This window comes from Drosophila virilis, chromosome 2 (genome assembly GCF_030788295.1).
Source record: "Drosophila virilis strain 15010-1051.87 chromosome 2, Dvir_AGI_RSII-ME, whole genome shotgun sequence".
Lineage (NCBI taxonomy): Eukaryota > Metazoa > Arthropoda > Insecta > Diptera > Drosophilidae > Drosophila > Drosophila virilis.
In genome coordinates, this window is record NC_091544.1 from 30,680,458 (window position 1) to 30,696,268 (window position 15,811).

Below are 15,811 nucleotides of genomic sequence, written 5' to 3' on the forward strand. Positions count from 1 at the left end.
CTATAAATTATTTTTTAAGTGTTTTCTGTGATTTGCAGACTCTTTAACTGCCTGTTGACATATTTATTTATTCCTTTTTCATGATTTATATTTACCCTTAAACCTGAAAGAATTCCTTGTTGCTGAACATACCAAAAAGTATTTTGCAACGGACAGCGAATAAATTGATAAAAATAATGGAGAAATTTTTAGAAATTTTAAAGACGAATGCGGACTCATTTAGTTAATGTTAGCAGCATTAAAAGATTTGTAAAATTCAAAATTATTTGCTCTGTGTTTATTAATTGTGTTCACTTTAATCGCGAGGCAGAAAATAAAAAATATATTTTAGTAAAAATGAACAGATCCTTCATTACATTACAAACCCAATAAAGGTAGATTTAGAAGTTAGGTGAAAACAAGTGAGAGTCTAGAAAAACTTAAAAGCTCTTCAAGTGGAAAACAATTGAAGGCAACATCTATGCAAATCTTTTATGGGCTTCTATTTTTACAATTTAGGTATTAAAATTAGCTCAATGAAGTGTCAAACTGACGTAAAATCTAAGTGAACTCGTGCGTTGTGGGCCATGGCCAAAGCTACGCTGCGTACAAAATATGAACTCCGCCCAGAAACTGCCAATGCAATGGCAGTCATGTAATTAACCATCCAAAATATTCAAAGGCCACCATTAAGGATAAGATATACGTGTACAAGATGGTCTATGGACGCAGCATTGCTGTTGGCATCTGCTTTATGACCGTTGTAGTTGTGCTCTCGGGTCTGATATATTATCTAAGTTTGGGTAAGTAGAAAAGAGTAGATGAATATTTGTATGAGTGATAAAACCAAAGAGAAGTTTTACTAGTTTCAATCATAATCACATTAAAAAAAATCCAAACTGGTCTTATTTCATATTTAACAATAAAAATAAAATGAAAGCTTAAATTTTATTCTATATAACCTAAACTGAAATCTAGTTTAATTTTGTAAAAATATGACAGTGGAGATATTTAAATTTTGTTAGCCCATTTTCTTCGCATACTTCCGTTTCTTACTTTGCAATCAGCATTACAGTGTCTAAATTATTTCCAAAAATAAAATATTATAATATTGCAATAAGCAAAAAAAAAACCGCATAACCGGCATTTGGGCAAAGTTTTTAAATTACAATATCTGAAATGGGTTGATTGTTTTTCTAAACTTTGTAAAATTCAATGCTGCTTTCAATTATTTCCAGAGACCCGAATCACATGCCGAAAATTCAGCTCAACTCTCAAATATCGCACATAAATTGATGCGCTTAAAAGTATTTGAAAGTAATTTGGGCTCTTCTAGGATAAATAATGGTTACAGGGTATAAAAAAAAATATATATAGAAAGCGTGACCATAAAAAAGAAAGTACAAACTTTGCCTGCGAGCAAAACAATTTTCACATTTATTTTACAAGCGGCCGTCTGTTTTTTTGCTGTATTTTGCTTTATGTGGAAAAACATTTTCACATTTTTCGCATTTTCATCGCGTTGGCAGCTTAAATACATATTTCTGGATTTTTATGCCCATTGCCAATTTGCCTATTGATTTGCCATAGCAAATCCAAAGCAAATATTTGATGAATGCCATTTCTTGGCTTAGCGTGGCGTCTGACGTATTTCTGTGTGTTTATTAAGGACCATCATCAAAGATACAAGACTTATGATATTAAAGTAGATGTCGCCTGTTCGGCTAGAGCTGCGACTTGCCCAGGGGCTGGGCTTTAAATCCGAGTCAGACAAATAGCCAAATGCCGCCTAGATTTGTATTTATGCGCCTTCGCTGCCAGCACAAAGTGTAATTGAAATGAAAAGTGTTGGGGCTAATGCACAGCGCGTGCCTAATGCACAGGATCAGGTTCAGGACCAAGTCAGAGGATGTATGCCGGCTGCTGAACTCAGCCAAAACTATTCACAATGACGCAATATGCGAACAGGAATTTCATTTGATTGCTAAGCAAAAAGTTGGCATTAATTAAATTAAGACATTCAATGATTAAGCAGCTTTGACTGAGTAGGGCACCATAAGATTTAGGAGACTTGCAAATAATTTGAGCTGTGCACAGCGAGAACTATAAAAATTATTTAGCTTTGGCTTTTACACTTGATATAAACTTAAATGGTTATTTTCTTATACCCTGCTCTCGTAAAATTAGTGTAAAAAGTGTATAAAAAGTTGAAGGGAGACATGTCAAAGGCGATAAAGCATATAAATTCCTGTTGAAGACGACAAGCTGAGCTATGCCCGGCCATTTGCCCAGGGACAATAGAAGCTTGAGACAAATTTGTACAAAATTATAAATAAACCTAAGCTTTAAATTTCTACTAATATATAGTATGTAGTATATATTATTTCATCCAAATATATACGCCTTTTTGTTGCAATTTTGTTGACGAATATGCGTGCAAAAAGTTTGCTAATAGCTCATAAAGCAAAACTATATTAGTTTTGCTCCATACAAATGCTAATCAGTGCCCCAAACTTAGCGTGCTTTTTTGTTCAATTTGGCACTTGAATTGGTAATATATACAAAAATATACAACTGACAACAAAGCCAATAGAAGAAAAGAGCTGATAGAAGCAGTCAAAAGTTTTGTGCACATTAATTTTAATTGATATACTCTTTTATGTGCACAATTCTTGGACTTTTGTGAATTTTAAAAAAGAAACGAAACGAAAAAACAAGTTCCGCTTCCAGCAGAAAAATTACTCAAAACATACGCTGCGTATGCAGACAGCCCTCTGCTTGGGCAACGTGACGTATGGGCAATAAAAAAATTAAAAAAAAAAAAAAATAAAATGCAACACTTTATGTGGTTTATTCAGGTCAATATGCGTCTCTGTTGTTGCTGTGCTAGACAACTCTTGTCTTATTAATTATTTTCAACATTATTTTTATTGTTGTTGTTGTTGTTGTACAAGGACCTTGCCCCACGGGCAGCTTCGCGTGCAACAATGACATACAGTGCGTGCCGCAGCGTCAAATGTGCGACAAACATCTCGACTGCGAGGATGGCAGCGATGAGAATCCGGTCGAGTGTGGCAATCTTTATGGCAGCAAGGAGTTAGCCGATAAAATTGTGCGTAATGCGATTGAAAAGAAGAAGCAGCAGCAACAACAACAGCAGGAGAATCAACGCCTCATGATAGTTACTTCGAATTCCAGCGCCTGGGATTCGCCTTCGCTGGCGGGCAGCAGAAATCAAAGCATGCCCATACCCTGTGGTACGTATTGACAAGATTAAGAAATCCGCTTAAGGCTCACACGGCCATTGTTTGGGGATGAATGTTGTGGAATATTGATAGAAATCTTGACAGAGCCTGTGCATGTTAAAGTGATTTAATGAGTATATAGCTTGCTATTTAAATTAACAAAATCGTTCTTTATAAAATTTATGGAGTCGTGAATAATTCACATATTTTCAAGGTTTATAAGGAAATATATAAACTATTTACGAGTCCGACTAATTTAAACTAATTTTTTTTTGTTAAAATAAAAATAACGACTGACAAATAAATAAATAAAAGTTTATTGAGCCTCAGCTGCTAGAACTCTTAATTTTCTTTAATTTAAATAATATAAATTATAAAAAATTAAATAGTAAATGTTTTGTTTTTATCCGTTTCTTTTTTGTACATATATTTAAATATATATTTTAGAAATAATTTGTTTAATTTATTTATATATATAAATGAATCTTTGAAAGCATTAATAAAAAATATATATAGATTTATGTATATATGTATATATATATGTATACCCTTGTAGATGATATTATAATCTTGTCATGAAATGTGTAACGCATTGAAGGAGATATCTCTGACCCATCCACTATATATATTCTAGATCAGCATCAACAGCTGAGTTGATATAGTTATGTTCGTCTGTCTTTTTCTACTCTCACATATTGCAAAAGGAAAATGTCTACAGCGTATTTATTTATTATTATTATTTTCTCGCTATGAGTTACCATTTCAACTATTGCTTAGAATTATTAGCTACGCATGCCACACTGTCAATAGTCTGTACTATCTGACCTGTTCTTATATGGCCCATCAGCTATCACAACATATCCACGACAATGTCAGTGCGGCGGTGGCACAATGCTCTACTGTGGCAGGTTTGCCAAGCTGCGACGCTGGCCGCGCATCAGCGAGGAGGTCACGAATCTCTTCATCATACGCAACAATGTGACACTGAGAGAAAATCTATTTGCCAATTTGACGCGACTTCAGAAGCTGTAAGTGCACTCCAGCCCATATGGTTACCACCTATTATAAATGTATATATCTTAATCTGTAGCACGCTCAAACACAACAACATATCACGGCTGCCACCGGGCTGCTTTAGCGGCTTGCCGCATTTGGAACGCCTCGAGCTGGGCCACAATAATTTTAGCCAATTGCCGCATTTCATACTCAAAGATCTGCCAGCGCTGCAGTGGCTGTTCCTGGTTAACAATCAGCTGCGTTCTTTTCCCATGGACCACTTGGCCGCTATGCATAAGCTGGAGTGGCTCGTCCTGAGCCACAATCGCCTGACCCTGCGGAATGAGCAGCTGTCCAAGAGTCCGAAGCTTGTCGAAATGTAAGTAACATAAGTAACTGGAACTGGGTCTGGGCTAAATGTTGCCGCTATTTGTTAGATTAAAAATACAAAAACAGCAAAAATAGGAATAGGGTCCACTGGCCAGAGCCAAACCGACTATTTGTTAAGGTCCTGTACTCGTTCAGTTGATGTATTCAAGCGTGAAATGCTTTACAGTGTCTGCGTCTCTGTCTGCGACACTGGCTGGAACCGCCAGCATTTTTTAGGGGGCGGGTCGAGCACCATCAAGTGCAGTTGGGCATGTGTTGTGCCCTTAATGGAAGGTTATGGCATGGGTGTAGCAGTTATAAGCCATTATGATGTGCCATGGATGGCATAATAACAGTTGGCATTTAAAGCTGCCAAAACACAAATAAAGCCAGCCAGTTTAATAAAGAAATTGAATATATATTGAAGTTTGGGGCACACGTCTCTGAGCAGACGGAAGATTTGAACTATAATACATATCTATCTTATATTTATTATTATTATTGAATTTTATTTTTATTTATTTATGATACTATTTTTTCAAGCTTTCAACTATCATAAATATTTCATGAGCAATTGCATGCCTCACTTTAAAAAGCCTTTAAACTTAATATACCATATAACGTGTGCGATTTATTGCCCTGCTTTTTAGGCTTATTTCAAGCAACCACTAACTAACTAACTAACTAACCGACCTCCATATATCATTTGGTCAGGAGAGCGTGAAAAGATACAAACAGCTGGAGACCGTGGGTTAGATACAGTTACGAGCACTTAAATACTCGCACACAAGCGTACTTTTTGCGGAGGGCGTTTGTGGTTAATGTTTTTTTCTGTTTCACAGATATGCCCTTACAAAAGTGACTTTACCTAATTCAACTCGTTTGTTCAGCTCTTAAGACTTACACATTAAGCTGTACGTCTTTTTTTGGGGATAAGCAGAGCCTGTTTTGGAGACTTGGCAAGAAACTGGCACAGAAAAGGTTTCTACTTTTGAAATGATAAAATATGAACAGTTGAGAGAATATATTTATATATGTATTTATAAACAAAGTAGACTCTATTAGACTCTATTTCTGCAAGCCTAAATTTAGGGAAGTTCTTTTCAATTGAGTTCCACGGAAATATTGTAATGTTTAATATAAAACAATTTTTGCTAAAATCTCGACTTTTTATTTATTAAGTTTATTATAATTATATTAAAACAGAGCTTAAGTGCAGAGTATGCATAGTTCTCTGCAAGCTGCAACTTCCTGTTTTAATCGTTTTTCCGCTTATTCTAATTGTTGCTGCACTTTATTTTCCAGCTTCTTGGATAACAATCGCATCGAGTATATTGGCGAGAAAACTTTTGCGCAATTGGATAATTTAGAGCTGCTGTAAGTTGAAACGGAAAAACCTAACTAGAATTTACCCTTCTACTAGCCCCAAGGACGTGCGCTTTAAGGCTGCCCCCAATACATTTGGCCATTTCACTTAGTGTTTTTGTTGTTTTGTTTTTTTTTATTTTAAATGCTGTAAACGGCTGCCTGACATCGTCCCAGCGTGCCCCCTTGCATTAAACTCTTAACAAAAAGTGTCGAAAAGTCTATTGAAATATGTTGTACTTAGGTTTTATGGGGCGTATGCGTAATTTTTACTCTTGACTGCATTTGCTTTCATTTCGTTTTCGGGTGCGCTATCATCGGCGCTGCTACAAGATTTATATGGGTTACATTTGCCTGGAAATATCCCTCAAATCCTAGTCCCACAACCCTCCCACTGCCAGACTAGCAGACTAGCAGTCAGCAAAATTGGAGCAGAGAGAGAGAGCTTCAAACAAATTGCGCATACGCTCAGTTGACGCAGTTGAGATACTATTGGCATATCAGTTGAACATGTTATTCAATTGGACACCTTAGACGCTTGAATTTATGCGCCAATAAGCATAAATTTCACTTTCAATTGTTTACACATATGCTCTAAAGCAAATATTTAAACGTAGAGTCATGCAAATTGCCTGCATGTGTGTGGGTGCTAACCTGTGAGGGTGGGTGTGTGTGTGTGGGTGTGTGTGCCTATAATTCAGTCATATCTCTGGCAGTGTGGCAATTTGAAAACATTTATCAGGCATCTTGGCTGCCGTCGGGTGCACATAATCATTAATTTATGCATCAATAGCTGACAATATAAGTCAATGGGTCGTCTGGGAGCCCGGCGCGTTGGTAAGTGAAAATAAATCAGCATCACAAATTGCCGCACGTAAATAAATGTGTGTGTGTGTGCCCCGCACAAGCTAAAACTGGCTTAGGCTGACACCCGCTGCGTATACGCAATATTTTTGTAGCTCATCTAAGTTTGCCTTACGATGATTTGCAAAATAGCTGAATGAATTGTATCACAGACAATAGGCTGAGAAAAAAATTAGCTCAGCACCAGGATAATCCTAGATCTAAGTTTATTAAATCGAGCACAAAACTTTTGAGCTAACCCCATTGTCCGATAGTAACTGTTTTTTCCACCATGCAATTTCTGCTCCTGAAAGTATGCAGCAGAATTTTGCAATCGTCAAATGTTTGTCGACCTATTTGTGATTAGTGCTCACCCGTTAATTCGGCTGAAATTAGCTGAGAACTCAGCTAATTTAAATGAATGCCCAAAAAAAATTGGTTCTCTTAATTTTCAGGTATTTCATAAAAAATTATTTAATATTATTCTTATATTATCTTTTTTGCCAAATAAACATATTAATAAAATACTTTTTTCATGCCTAACTTCCCTTCCACAGCGATCTTCAATACAACCTCATCACACACATACACGTGAAAGCCTTTGCAAATCTAACAGCCATTTCAGATATGTGAGTAAATATTTATATATATATTAAGTTATTAAATATGAAGCGGACGCTAAGCATGAATTATGTGGCGCAGCACTAATTAGCATAAAAACATAAGTAATGTCCCCTTGGGCCGGGTAAATAAACTCGCCAATTGGACTGAGAACAAACAAAGGCAAAACTGGACAATTGCTGAACTGGCCAATAAAGAACCCAAAAATTATTTTCGGGTGCAGTGGCAAACACAGCAAAATGAAAAGCTGTAAACTTTCAGAGTTCTCCCAAAGCGAAATCAAAGTTGGATTCTGTTTTTTCCTTAACGTCTATCTGCTTTGTTATTCTTTTTTATTATTTAGGCAATTATTGTTTATAGACAATCTACCGATTGTAATCGTTAAAATATCTATTTATAGCTATATCTATGACCACATCGATCACACATTCAATTTGGCATTTTATGATCTTGGCCACGCCTTCTAATTTGACTACTTATTGCATAAATTATTAGCTCAAAGCTAGTCGAACCATTATGGCCAGCTCGTATAAAAGCTCTGTGTGTGCGTGTGGTAACTCACAACAAATAATACAATCTATAAACTAAAATGTTGCAGTGGCTCATAAAAATGTTAATAGCTATGACGAGAATTCAAGCTGAAGGCATACACAACGCGGCGTATGCTTAATATTGTAGAGATTTTCTCAGTTGCTCTTGGAAAGGATAACTTTAGGTGAATCATAAGAGAGTACACTTGAAGAATGCTTGTTTAATGTATGTTTTTTCTGATTAGTGAACAATTTGGTTTCATTTATTTATAAATTTTTTAATGGAACAAGAAAAGGTGCTGTGGATTTATACTTTTATTTATTGTGCCCTAAACCCATTGCAAGTTAGTAACAAGGAAACGGGCAGAAGGAAGCAACTCTGACCATATATATATATTCTTGATCAGGATCAATCGCCTAATTGATCTAGCCAAGTCCGTCTCTCTGCCCATCTGTCCGTTTGTTCGTCTCTCCGTTTATCTGTCTGTCGGCATGCATGAACGTAAAGATCGCGGAACATTTAGAGACTTTAAATTTGTATTATATATATCAAGCATATTTTCCTTTCTAATGTAATATATAATATTTATAATATAAGCTAGAAAGAAACTTTAGAGATCTTGAAAGAACAGCTTGCAATATTATGAATAATTTTTTAAATATTTAAAATTTCTTATATTTACATTTAGTTAAATTTTGCATAAATTTCTACTAGTTATTTCTCAAACACTTAGAGATAGATACATTTGTATCTTCAAGCCGCTAGCCAAGTTTGAAAGTCGTCCAAGCACAATTTATGGCTTAAATTCAGTTCGATTTCTTTAGCTTGTGCCGTTACTTATGCCATGCACTGCTCGTATATATACACACATACACATAAATATATCAATATCATATTTAATAAATGTGGTCGCCGGTCTACCAACTACCCCAGTCTGGCATCAGGCTAAGACGTTAATAAATTTACCAACCCGACTAACACATACATCAGCATCAGCATATCAATGCCGAGACACACGCACGCACACACACACACGTTGAGAAATATGTTGTGCTTGTCACTTGACCAAAAAAAAAAAAAGCGTCGAAAAAGATATTTAAGCAAATGTATCTGCAGCTTTTGTATCTTGGGGCAACGCTGTCTGCGTGTTGACTTTTGGGCCACGGGGCAAGTTGACGGCTTCAGGCGACGACAGCAGCAGCAACAGCAACAGTAACAAATAAACAAACAGCATTATGGCCAAATAAAAATGCAAATAAATTTGTTTTTTATGCGAAAACAATTTCGACAAAGCAGCGCCCCGGTTTGGCTGATGGACAGCACATGTACTAGCTTTGGGTTCGAACCTTACGCCGGCCAACCCGCTGCCATATAATGAAGGAGTTTATTGAAATTGGCGCTGCGCATGGTCTTTTGGCCATTATTATCCCTAAAGTCATTGTTGGCAGCGAGTGAAATCCTTTGCTTGCCTGTTGATGTTGCCCGTCCCCAGTGTGTGGGCGTGTATTCTTTAGCATGCAAATAATGCGCCTGCAAGCGTGCTGTGAATTTTTGAACAGTCTCCCGGTTGCGCAGCGTCAAGTTCATAAAACAAATGTGATTTTTATGGCACTACACTTTGTATCTCCCAGATACAAATGTATCTGAAGCTGCGCGTGTGTGTGTGCGCGTCTGCCCGTTTTGTCTTCCTTTAAATGCCGCTCACATTTCTGCTGACTTGTTGTTTACTTGACCAGACCTTCCGCCCACCTTTTGGACAGTTGGCTAACATAAAAAATCGCTGCACTAATTTGATTTTTGCCGTTCCAACAAAATTCGCACTGGCAGCTCATTTTCTAGCTAAGCTGCTTTCGGCCAACAAGTGTACTCGCGCACGTGTACAGGGTGTCTTTTCTTGTGGCTCGACTGGAATTAAAGCGCAATGACGTTAATTGCGGCCAATGATTGTAATGCTAGGGCAAACACAGAAAATCACCCACGGCAAATGGCGCAAGCGAGGACATTGCTCGAAAGGTTTCGCAGCGCAGTACGTGCCATTTCCACTGATTGGCCTAATACCTTCCATTTAATTGTATCAAATGCCAACAAATGGGTCCACCCCACGCCCTTGTTTTTTTTTTGCGTTGGGTGGCCTGTTATAATATACTTTTAGATTAACGATATTTCTAAATATTTTAAAAACCCCTTCTATTCGAATTTTGTTTTTCAATTATACAAAGTATATATGCAAACATTAATAAATGGCATTTTTATCAAATGCAATGCAGAGAAACCCCTTTTTAAATTAAATTGAGTATTATTCTTTTTGTTAAAAAAATAAGCGCAATGATCATACTGTTTATTTTCTATGAGGAACTATACTAAAATATTGCAGCAATTAAAATTAAAACGGTGCTCATATAAATGCAAAAATATCTTTTATTTATTGCAGTAAAATAAAGTACACTCAACAAAAGTAGAACTATCTCTCCTCGGTTTGACACATTAATTAATAAAAATCTTGAATACACACAGGAATGCCCCAACTACAGTTAATTTGCTTAACAAATTATTTAGTGCAGCTTAAAATTCATTTAAAAACAAGCAGAAATACCGCAACAAATTATTTAAGAGTAAAAACATTTTCCATACAATTTCACTCTCTGCCTTAGAACTAGACGACCTTTAGGCCTCTGTACTAGGCTTAGGACCCAATAAGGTCATGCAACAAGAATAAAGAATTCATTGTAAAGCAGAGCATTCAGGCAGTCGTTGTTTGCCAATTGAGTTATATTTTAAGCCGCAATTCGTGTTGTGCCCTAGCACTAATACAACTATGGGCAGCTATTTGACATGTTGTTAAATGTGCATTGACCGACCCGCTGCCCACCATATTTTGTGTGTCTCCCGCCCTGTGTGTGTGTGTGTGTACGCGCGTGGGTGCTCTGCTGACGCATTATGTTGCCTACTTTCGTGCGCAGGCAACCGCAGAGCATACACATGTATGCGTGTGCCTGAGCAAAAGCAATGGGCATTACATGGGCCACTTATTTGCCGACGCAAGGGAGTGGGGTGGGAGAAACTTATTACAGGCTGGCAACTTGTTGCCGCCGCTTGTGAAATATGTTAATTGTCGTCTGAAATTATCAAAGGCCCGAAACAGCTGCCCCGACATTTATGCACTGTTATTAAGTAGCCTTTTTAATGTCTGGACAACCAGGACACAAAGCCTGCCCCTTTTTTTGTGGCATTAAGTGCCGCAGAATTAACATAAAATTGCGGGACAGGCATCAATCGAGTGGGGGTGGGACAGCGACAGCATTATCAAATAGCAATTTATGCTGCAAGTAAAACATTTACTTTATGGTTAAGCTAGTGCCAACACACACAACAAACCCCTCTCACCGCCATCCCCTTAACCAAACAGCATGGAATGCAACTTTATAGCTGGCGAGCAATTACCAGCTCTGGCTGTTTGCTGGATACGAGCTGCTGTGCGCGACAGAGGGTTGTCTTTGATGGGGGTGGAGGGAGGGCGTGTCGTATTGTCTTTGTGCGGCAAGCCATAAAAACAAACTGTTTTCAGTTGACGCCGGCATTGATTGACCAGACAAGTGCAACGAATGGAGCTAAATAGCATCAACATCAGCTGCTGCACTTCACAGACGCAAGCGCGCGGACACGGGGCAGAGATGAACGGAAGCGGCTGCCAGGGCAAAAGGGAGATGAGCGGATGAGCACTGGCTACGGCTGGAGCCAACAGCGACGTCTGCAAGCTGTCATGAATGATGCGCTTTTTCCTGTGACTGAGCAGGCCACAACACCCAATTCCACAACACTACCCCCCCGAAGATAAACTATAAATGTGTGCAGTGATTTATATCAAATCACACATACACACATACAACCACACACACTTGCACAGCTATTAAATAAGAATTTTCGTTATTATGTCGCACACAGTTTTGTTATTCGTGTAGATTTTATTGTGCGACTTTTAAAGCTGTTGCGTTTGAGTAATAAAAGGAAAAAAAAAGAAAACTTTTTAAAGACCCTATCCCTAGATATTTCGCACATATCTGAATGCACATGTATGGATGTAATCCGGCAGTTGAAAGCGTCAACAAATGTTGTCTTGTGTTTTTTTGCTTTTATCAGCTTAAAATGCCTGTGCGCCCATTATTTGGCTTACGCGGCGTATGCGCAATCTTCTGCTCTGTATAGACGGCCCATTTCATGCATTTTTTCACTCCTATTTTCTCTGCTTTTATAGCCGGCTCATTGGCAATCCCATTAAGGAATTATCTGGCGAAACATTTCTGTATAACACACACCTGGAGGCGCTGTAAGTAAAGAACAATGCCCTTTTTTTTTTGACTATAAATAGGGGCAGGCATCTGCTATTTGCGGCTAAGAATTAATTTGGATGTATGTTATGAATATGACATAAAAGAAGCTCTTGGGGCTTGTCTATGTATCAAATTTTCTTGAGACGATTTTAGGTTTGATATGTTTCAAAATTATTTAATAATATTATTCTATGTATTATTTTTATGCTCTCACTTAAACAGCTCCTTGGCGTATATGCCGCTGCCCATAGACCGAAATCTAATGAAGTCCCTTAACGTATCCTTTTTGAATCTAACCGGAATCGAGTTCGAACGCATCGACTTTGCGGCACTTAATGAGATACGGAATCTTAAGTACATAGTCTTCGATCGTTTCTACTACTGTTCCATGACGCCGCATGTGCTGATGTGCAAGCCCAAATCGGATGGGGTTAGCTCGTTAAAGGATCTATTGAGCAAGCCCTCGCTGCGCCACTCTACCTGGTTCATGGCAACGCTCTCCATAGCTGGCAACCTGATGGTGCTCTGGGGCCGTTTCATCTATCGCGATGAGAATGTGGCGGTGACCATGGTCATAAGAAATCTGGCGCTGGCCGATCTGCTGATGGGCTTCTATCTGCTTATCATTGGCGTTCAGGACTTCCGCTTCAGGGATGAGTATCACAAGTATGTATGAGTTATATATGTGCCATATAGTTTGACCATTATATCGGTTTTAAGGGTGGCCCGCGATTGGATAAGCTCGTGGCAATGCAAAGCAATTGGCACGCTGGCGGTGAGCTCCTCGGAGGTGTCCATGCTCATATTGGCCTTTATGTCGCTGGAACGTTTTCTGCTTATTGCGGACCCATTTCGTGGCCATCGGGCAATCAGCGTACGCATCATTTACTTCTCGCTGCTGTGCATTTGGGTAACTGGCGTGGGTCTGGCCATTACGCCCGTGGTCATCTGGTCGTCCAGCACAACGGACTTCTATGGCACCCATTCGGGCACCTGTTTTCCCTTGTTCATTCACGAGGCCTATCCCCTGGGCTGGCAGTACTCGGCCTTTGTGTTTCTGGGCGTCAATTTGCTGCTGCTGCTCATGATTGCCCTCTTGTATACGGCTCTCTTAATATCTATTTGGCGTACTCGCAGCGCCACGCCCCTTTCGCTATTGGACTGCGAATTTGCGGTGCGTTTCTTTTTTATTGTACTCACAGATGTGCTGTGCTGGGCACCCATTATAGCCATGAAAATTTGGGTGTTCTTCAAATATAATATATCGGATGATATTTATGCCTGGCTGGTGGTCTTTATATTACCGCTTAACTCTGCTGTCAATCCGCTGCTCTACACCTTTACCACGCCCAAATATCGCAATCAAATTCTGTTGCGCGGTTGGAAGAAGATAACGTCAAGGAAACGCACCGAGACGGGACATGGTAATGTGGCCAATACAACAACAGGCACTGCGACGGGCTCCTCACAAAATCCGGACGAATATACCACAGCCACGGGCATAAAGTCTATGCCATTGGCATTGACGCTAAGCCACTGAATTGCTGGTCAACCTTACAAATTTTTTTCGTACTCTTCATTATGTCTAAATACTTTAACCATATATATGATATATATGTATCTATATGTGTCTATATGTGCATCCAAGTCATTGTTAACCAATCCAACAAAAGCGTGAAATACATTTAATGTGATATTTGTAAAATAACTTTTTAACTTATTTGTTGGGACTGGGCTTAACTTTAGAAATTTCCAAACTATATATCCCTAATGAAATTTGAAAAAATAAATTTCAAACCAAGGCTTAAACCAAATCCCACAGCAGGAACTTGGTGCAAAGCGTCAAACCAACGAGAACTTATTTCTTGATATGCAGCCCTTCATTTAAATGAACTTTTTTTTGAGTATTTTTGCATAAACATTTTTTGTTTTGTAACATTCAACAAAGTCCAAATCCATCATTAATCAGAGCTTAAAGCAACTACAGAGTTATCTGATGTTTGCCTGTCTACCAGGGGAGGAGCCGTCGCCAGGTTGCATAAATGCAATCAGCTGTCATTAGTTGCGCCATCAAGCTCCTCCTGCACTTCCTGCTGCTCCCCCTGCTGCTCCCCCTGCTGCTGTGGCACCTTGAGCTTGGCCAGCACACGCTTAGAGCGCATTATATGGAATTTGCGCATGGACTCCAGTTGCTCCAGTGTCAGTTGCATGTTGTGTTTGCGTTGTGCGTGCAGGCGCAGTCTGCAACAGAGATTACAAATTAATAGTAGGAAGGCAAATTAGGGTGGGATGACAGGACTGACTTGTAACGAGCCGGAAATCCTTGCTGACAGACATTGCACTCGAATGGCATCTCGGTGTGGGTGCATTCGTGATTGCGCAGTGCAGAAGATGAAGTAAACAGCTTGCCACAACTGGCAAATTGGCAGAGAAAACGTGCGCTGCCGTGCTGCACCTGCTGATGGACAGTCAGGTGGGAGCGTTGCGCAAACTTGCGATCGCACTGATCGCAATCAAAGGGAAAGAAGCCGTTGTGATAGCGCATGTGAATTTCAAGACCCTTGGCAATGGCAAATACCTTGCCGCAGATGGTGCAGGCGCTGCCCGACTTCTTGTGCTGCGTATCCACATGCACCTTGAGCGCCTGTTTGGTGAGATAAAAGCGATCGCAGGCGTTGCACTTGAAATGCGGCCGATCCGAGAGATGTATGAGCTGATGCTTCAGCATGTGCGAATGATTGCGAAACGGTTTCTTGCAGAACTGGCAGCTAAATGGGCCCAAGAAACGTTGGCGGGGAATAACATCATTAGCGTTGCGGAAGGCTATGTTCGCGGCAGTGTTCACAGTTTCCGGCTCACTGGCCGATTGTTCTGCAGCCTGTTCCTCTAGCTCCACATCGCTTAAGGTATCTTCGATCATATGCGAATCTTCTACTAAATGTTTATCGTACTCTATGGCCAGCACATGTTCCTCGCTATCCTTGTTGTCTGTGTCGATCTGTTCGGCGTGCTCTACCTTTGCGGCTGCATTTTGCATGGTTTTAAGGTGCTTGTTTGCTAACGCAACCTTTTTGTAGAAATCATATGCCCACTGTAGCTCCACACCGCAGTGTTTACATAATTTGTGAGGCTCATGCTCCCCGCACTCCAGCAGATTGTCCTTCGTACATATCTCATAGCAATCGTAATATGTAAGCTGTGCCTCCTCGTCATATATCAAATTCATGTCCAGCATCTGGGCGCGATGCGGCTGCTCAAGACAAACGCGACAGCAGTTGCCCAAATCTTCAATCACAATTTCAGCAATAGCCACAGTCATCACAATTTAAAATAAAAAAAGGAGCTTTAAGCGCGGACTTTAAATTGCGAATATAAACAAACTTTCGGGCAAAGGAGACCAAACACAGCGCAGTTCATAGAGATGTGAAAAACAATGGTCTTCGTAACAAGACATATCGAAAAAGTAATATCGAAATAAGAATCGCAGTTTTGGAATATTCACAGCTCACCACTAACTAAAGTCGATAACAATAA

General features: G+C 39.3%; 2 protein-coding genes across 2 annotated transcripts; one reads left to right on the forward strand and one right to left on the reverse strand.

Annotated features, from left to right (window-relative positions):
- Nucleotides 1–391: 391 nt before the first annotated feature.
- Nucleotides 392–13,948, forward strand: Lgr3 (Leucine-rich repeat-containing G protein-coupled receptor 3). The gene is made up of 9 exons (XM_002056445.3): nt 392–782; nt 2,934–3,236; nt 4,072–4,252; nt 4,315–4,599; nt 5,895–5,966; nt 7,355–7,426; nt 12,202–12,273; nt 12,500–12,943; nt 12,998–13,948. The coding sequence occupies exons 1-9, from the start codon at nt 695–697 to the stop codon at nt 13,815–13,817; spliced, it is 2,337 nt and encodes a 778-aa protein (XP_002056481.1). The 5' UTR covers nt 392–694; the 3' UTR covers nt 13,818–13,948.
- Nucleotides 13,949–14,182: 234 nt separating this feature from the next.
- Nucleotides 14,183–15,707, reverse strand: LOC6632979 (zinc finger protein ZFP2). Its single transcript, XM_002056446.4, has 2 exons — nt 14,581–15,707; nt 14,183–14,518 (listed from the first exon to the last, which is right to left on the reverse strand). The coding sequence occupies exons 1-2, from the start codon at nt 15,594–15,596 to the stop codon at nt 14,326–14,328; spliced, it is 1,209 nt and encodes a 402-aa protein (XP_002056482.1). The 5' UTR covers nt 15,597–15,707; the 3' UTR covers nt 14,183–14,325.
- Nucleotides 15,708–15,811: the final 104 nt, after the last annotated feature.

Excerpts from the sequence above, each read along its gene's own strand:
- LOC6632979 (XM_002056446.4), bottom strand. The coding sequence starts at position 15,596 with ATGACTGTGGCTATTGCTGAAATTGTGATTGAAGATTTGGGCAACTGC. Across the intron at positions 14,519-14,580 it reads GGATTTCCGGCTCGTTACAA|ACTGCGCCTGCACGCACAAC; the intron begins GTCAGTCCTGTC and ends TCTCTGTTGCAG.
- Lgr3 (XM_002056445.3), top strand. The coding sequence starts at position 695 with ATGGTCTATGGACGCAGCATTGCTGTTGGCATCTGCTTTATGACCGTT. Across the intron at positions 4,253-4,314 it reads TTGACGCGACTTCAGAAGCT|CACGCTCAAACACAACAACA; the intron begins GTAAGTGCACTC and ends CTTAATCTGTAG. Across the intron at positions 12,274-12,499 it reads AACACACACCTGGAGGCGCT|CTCCTTGGCGTATATGCCGC; the intron begins GTAAGTAAAGAA and ends TCACTTAAACAG.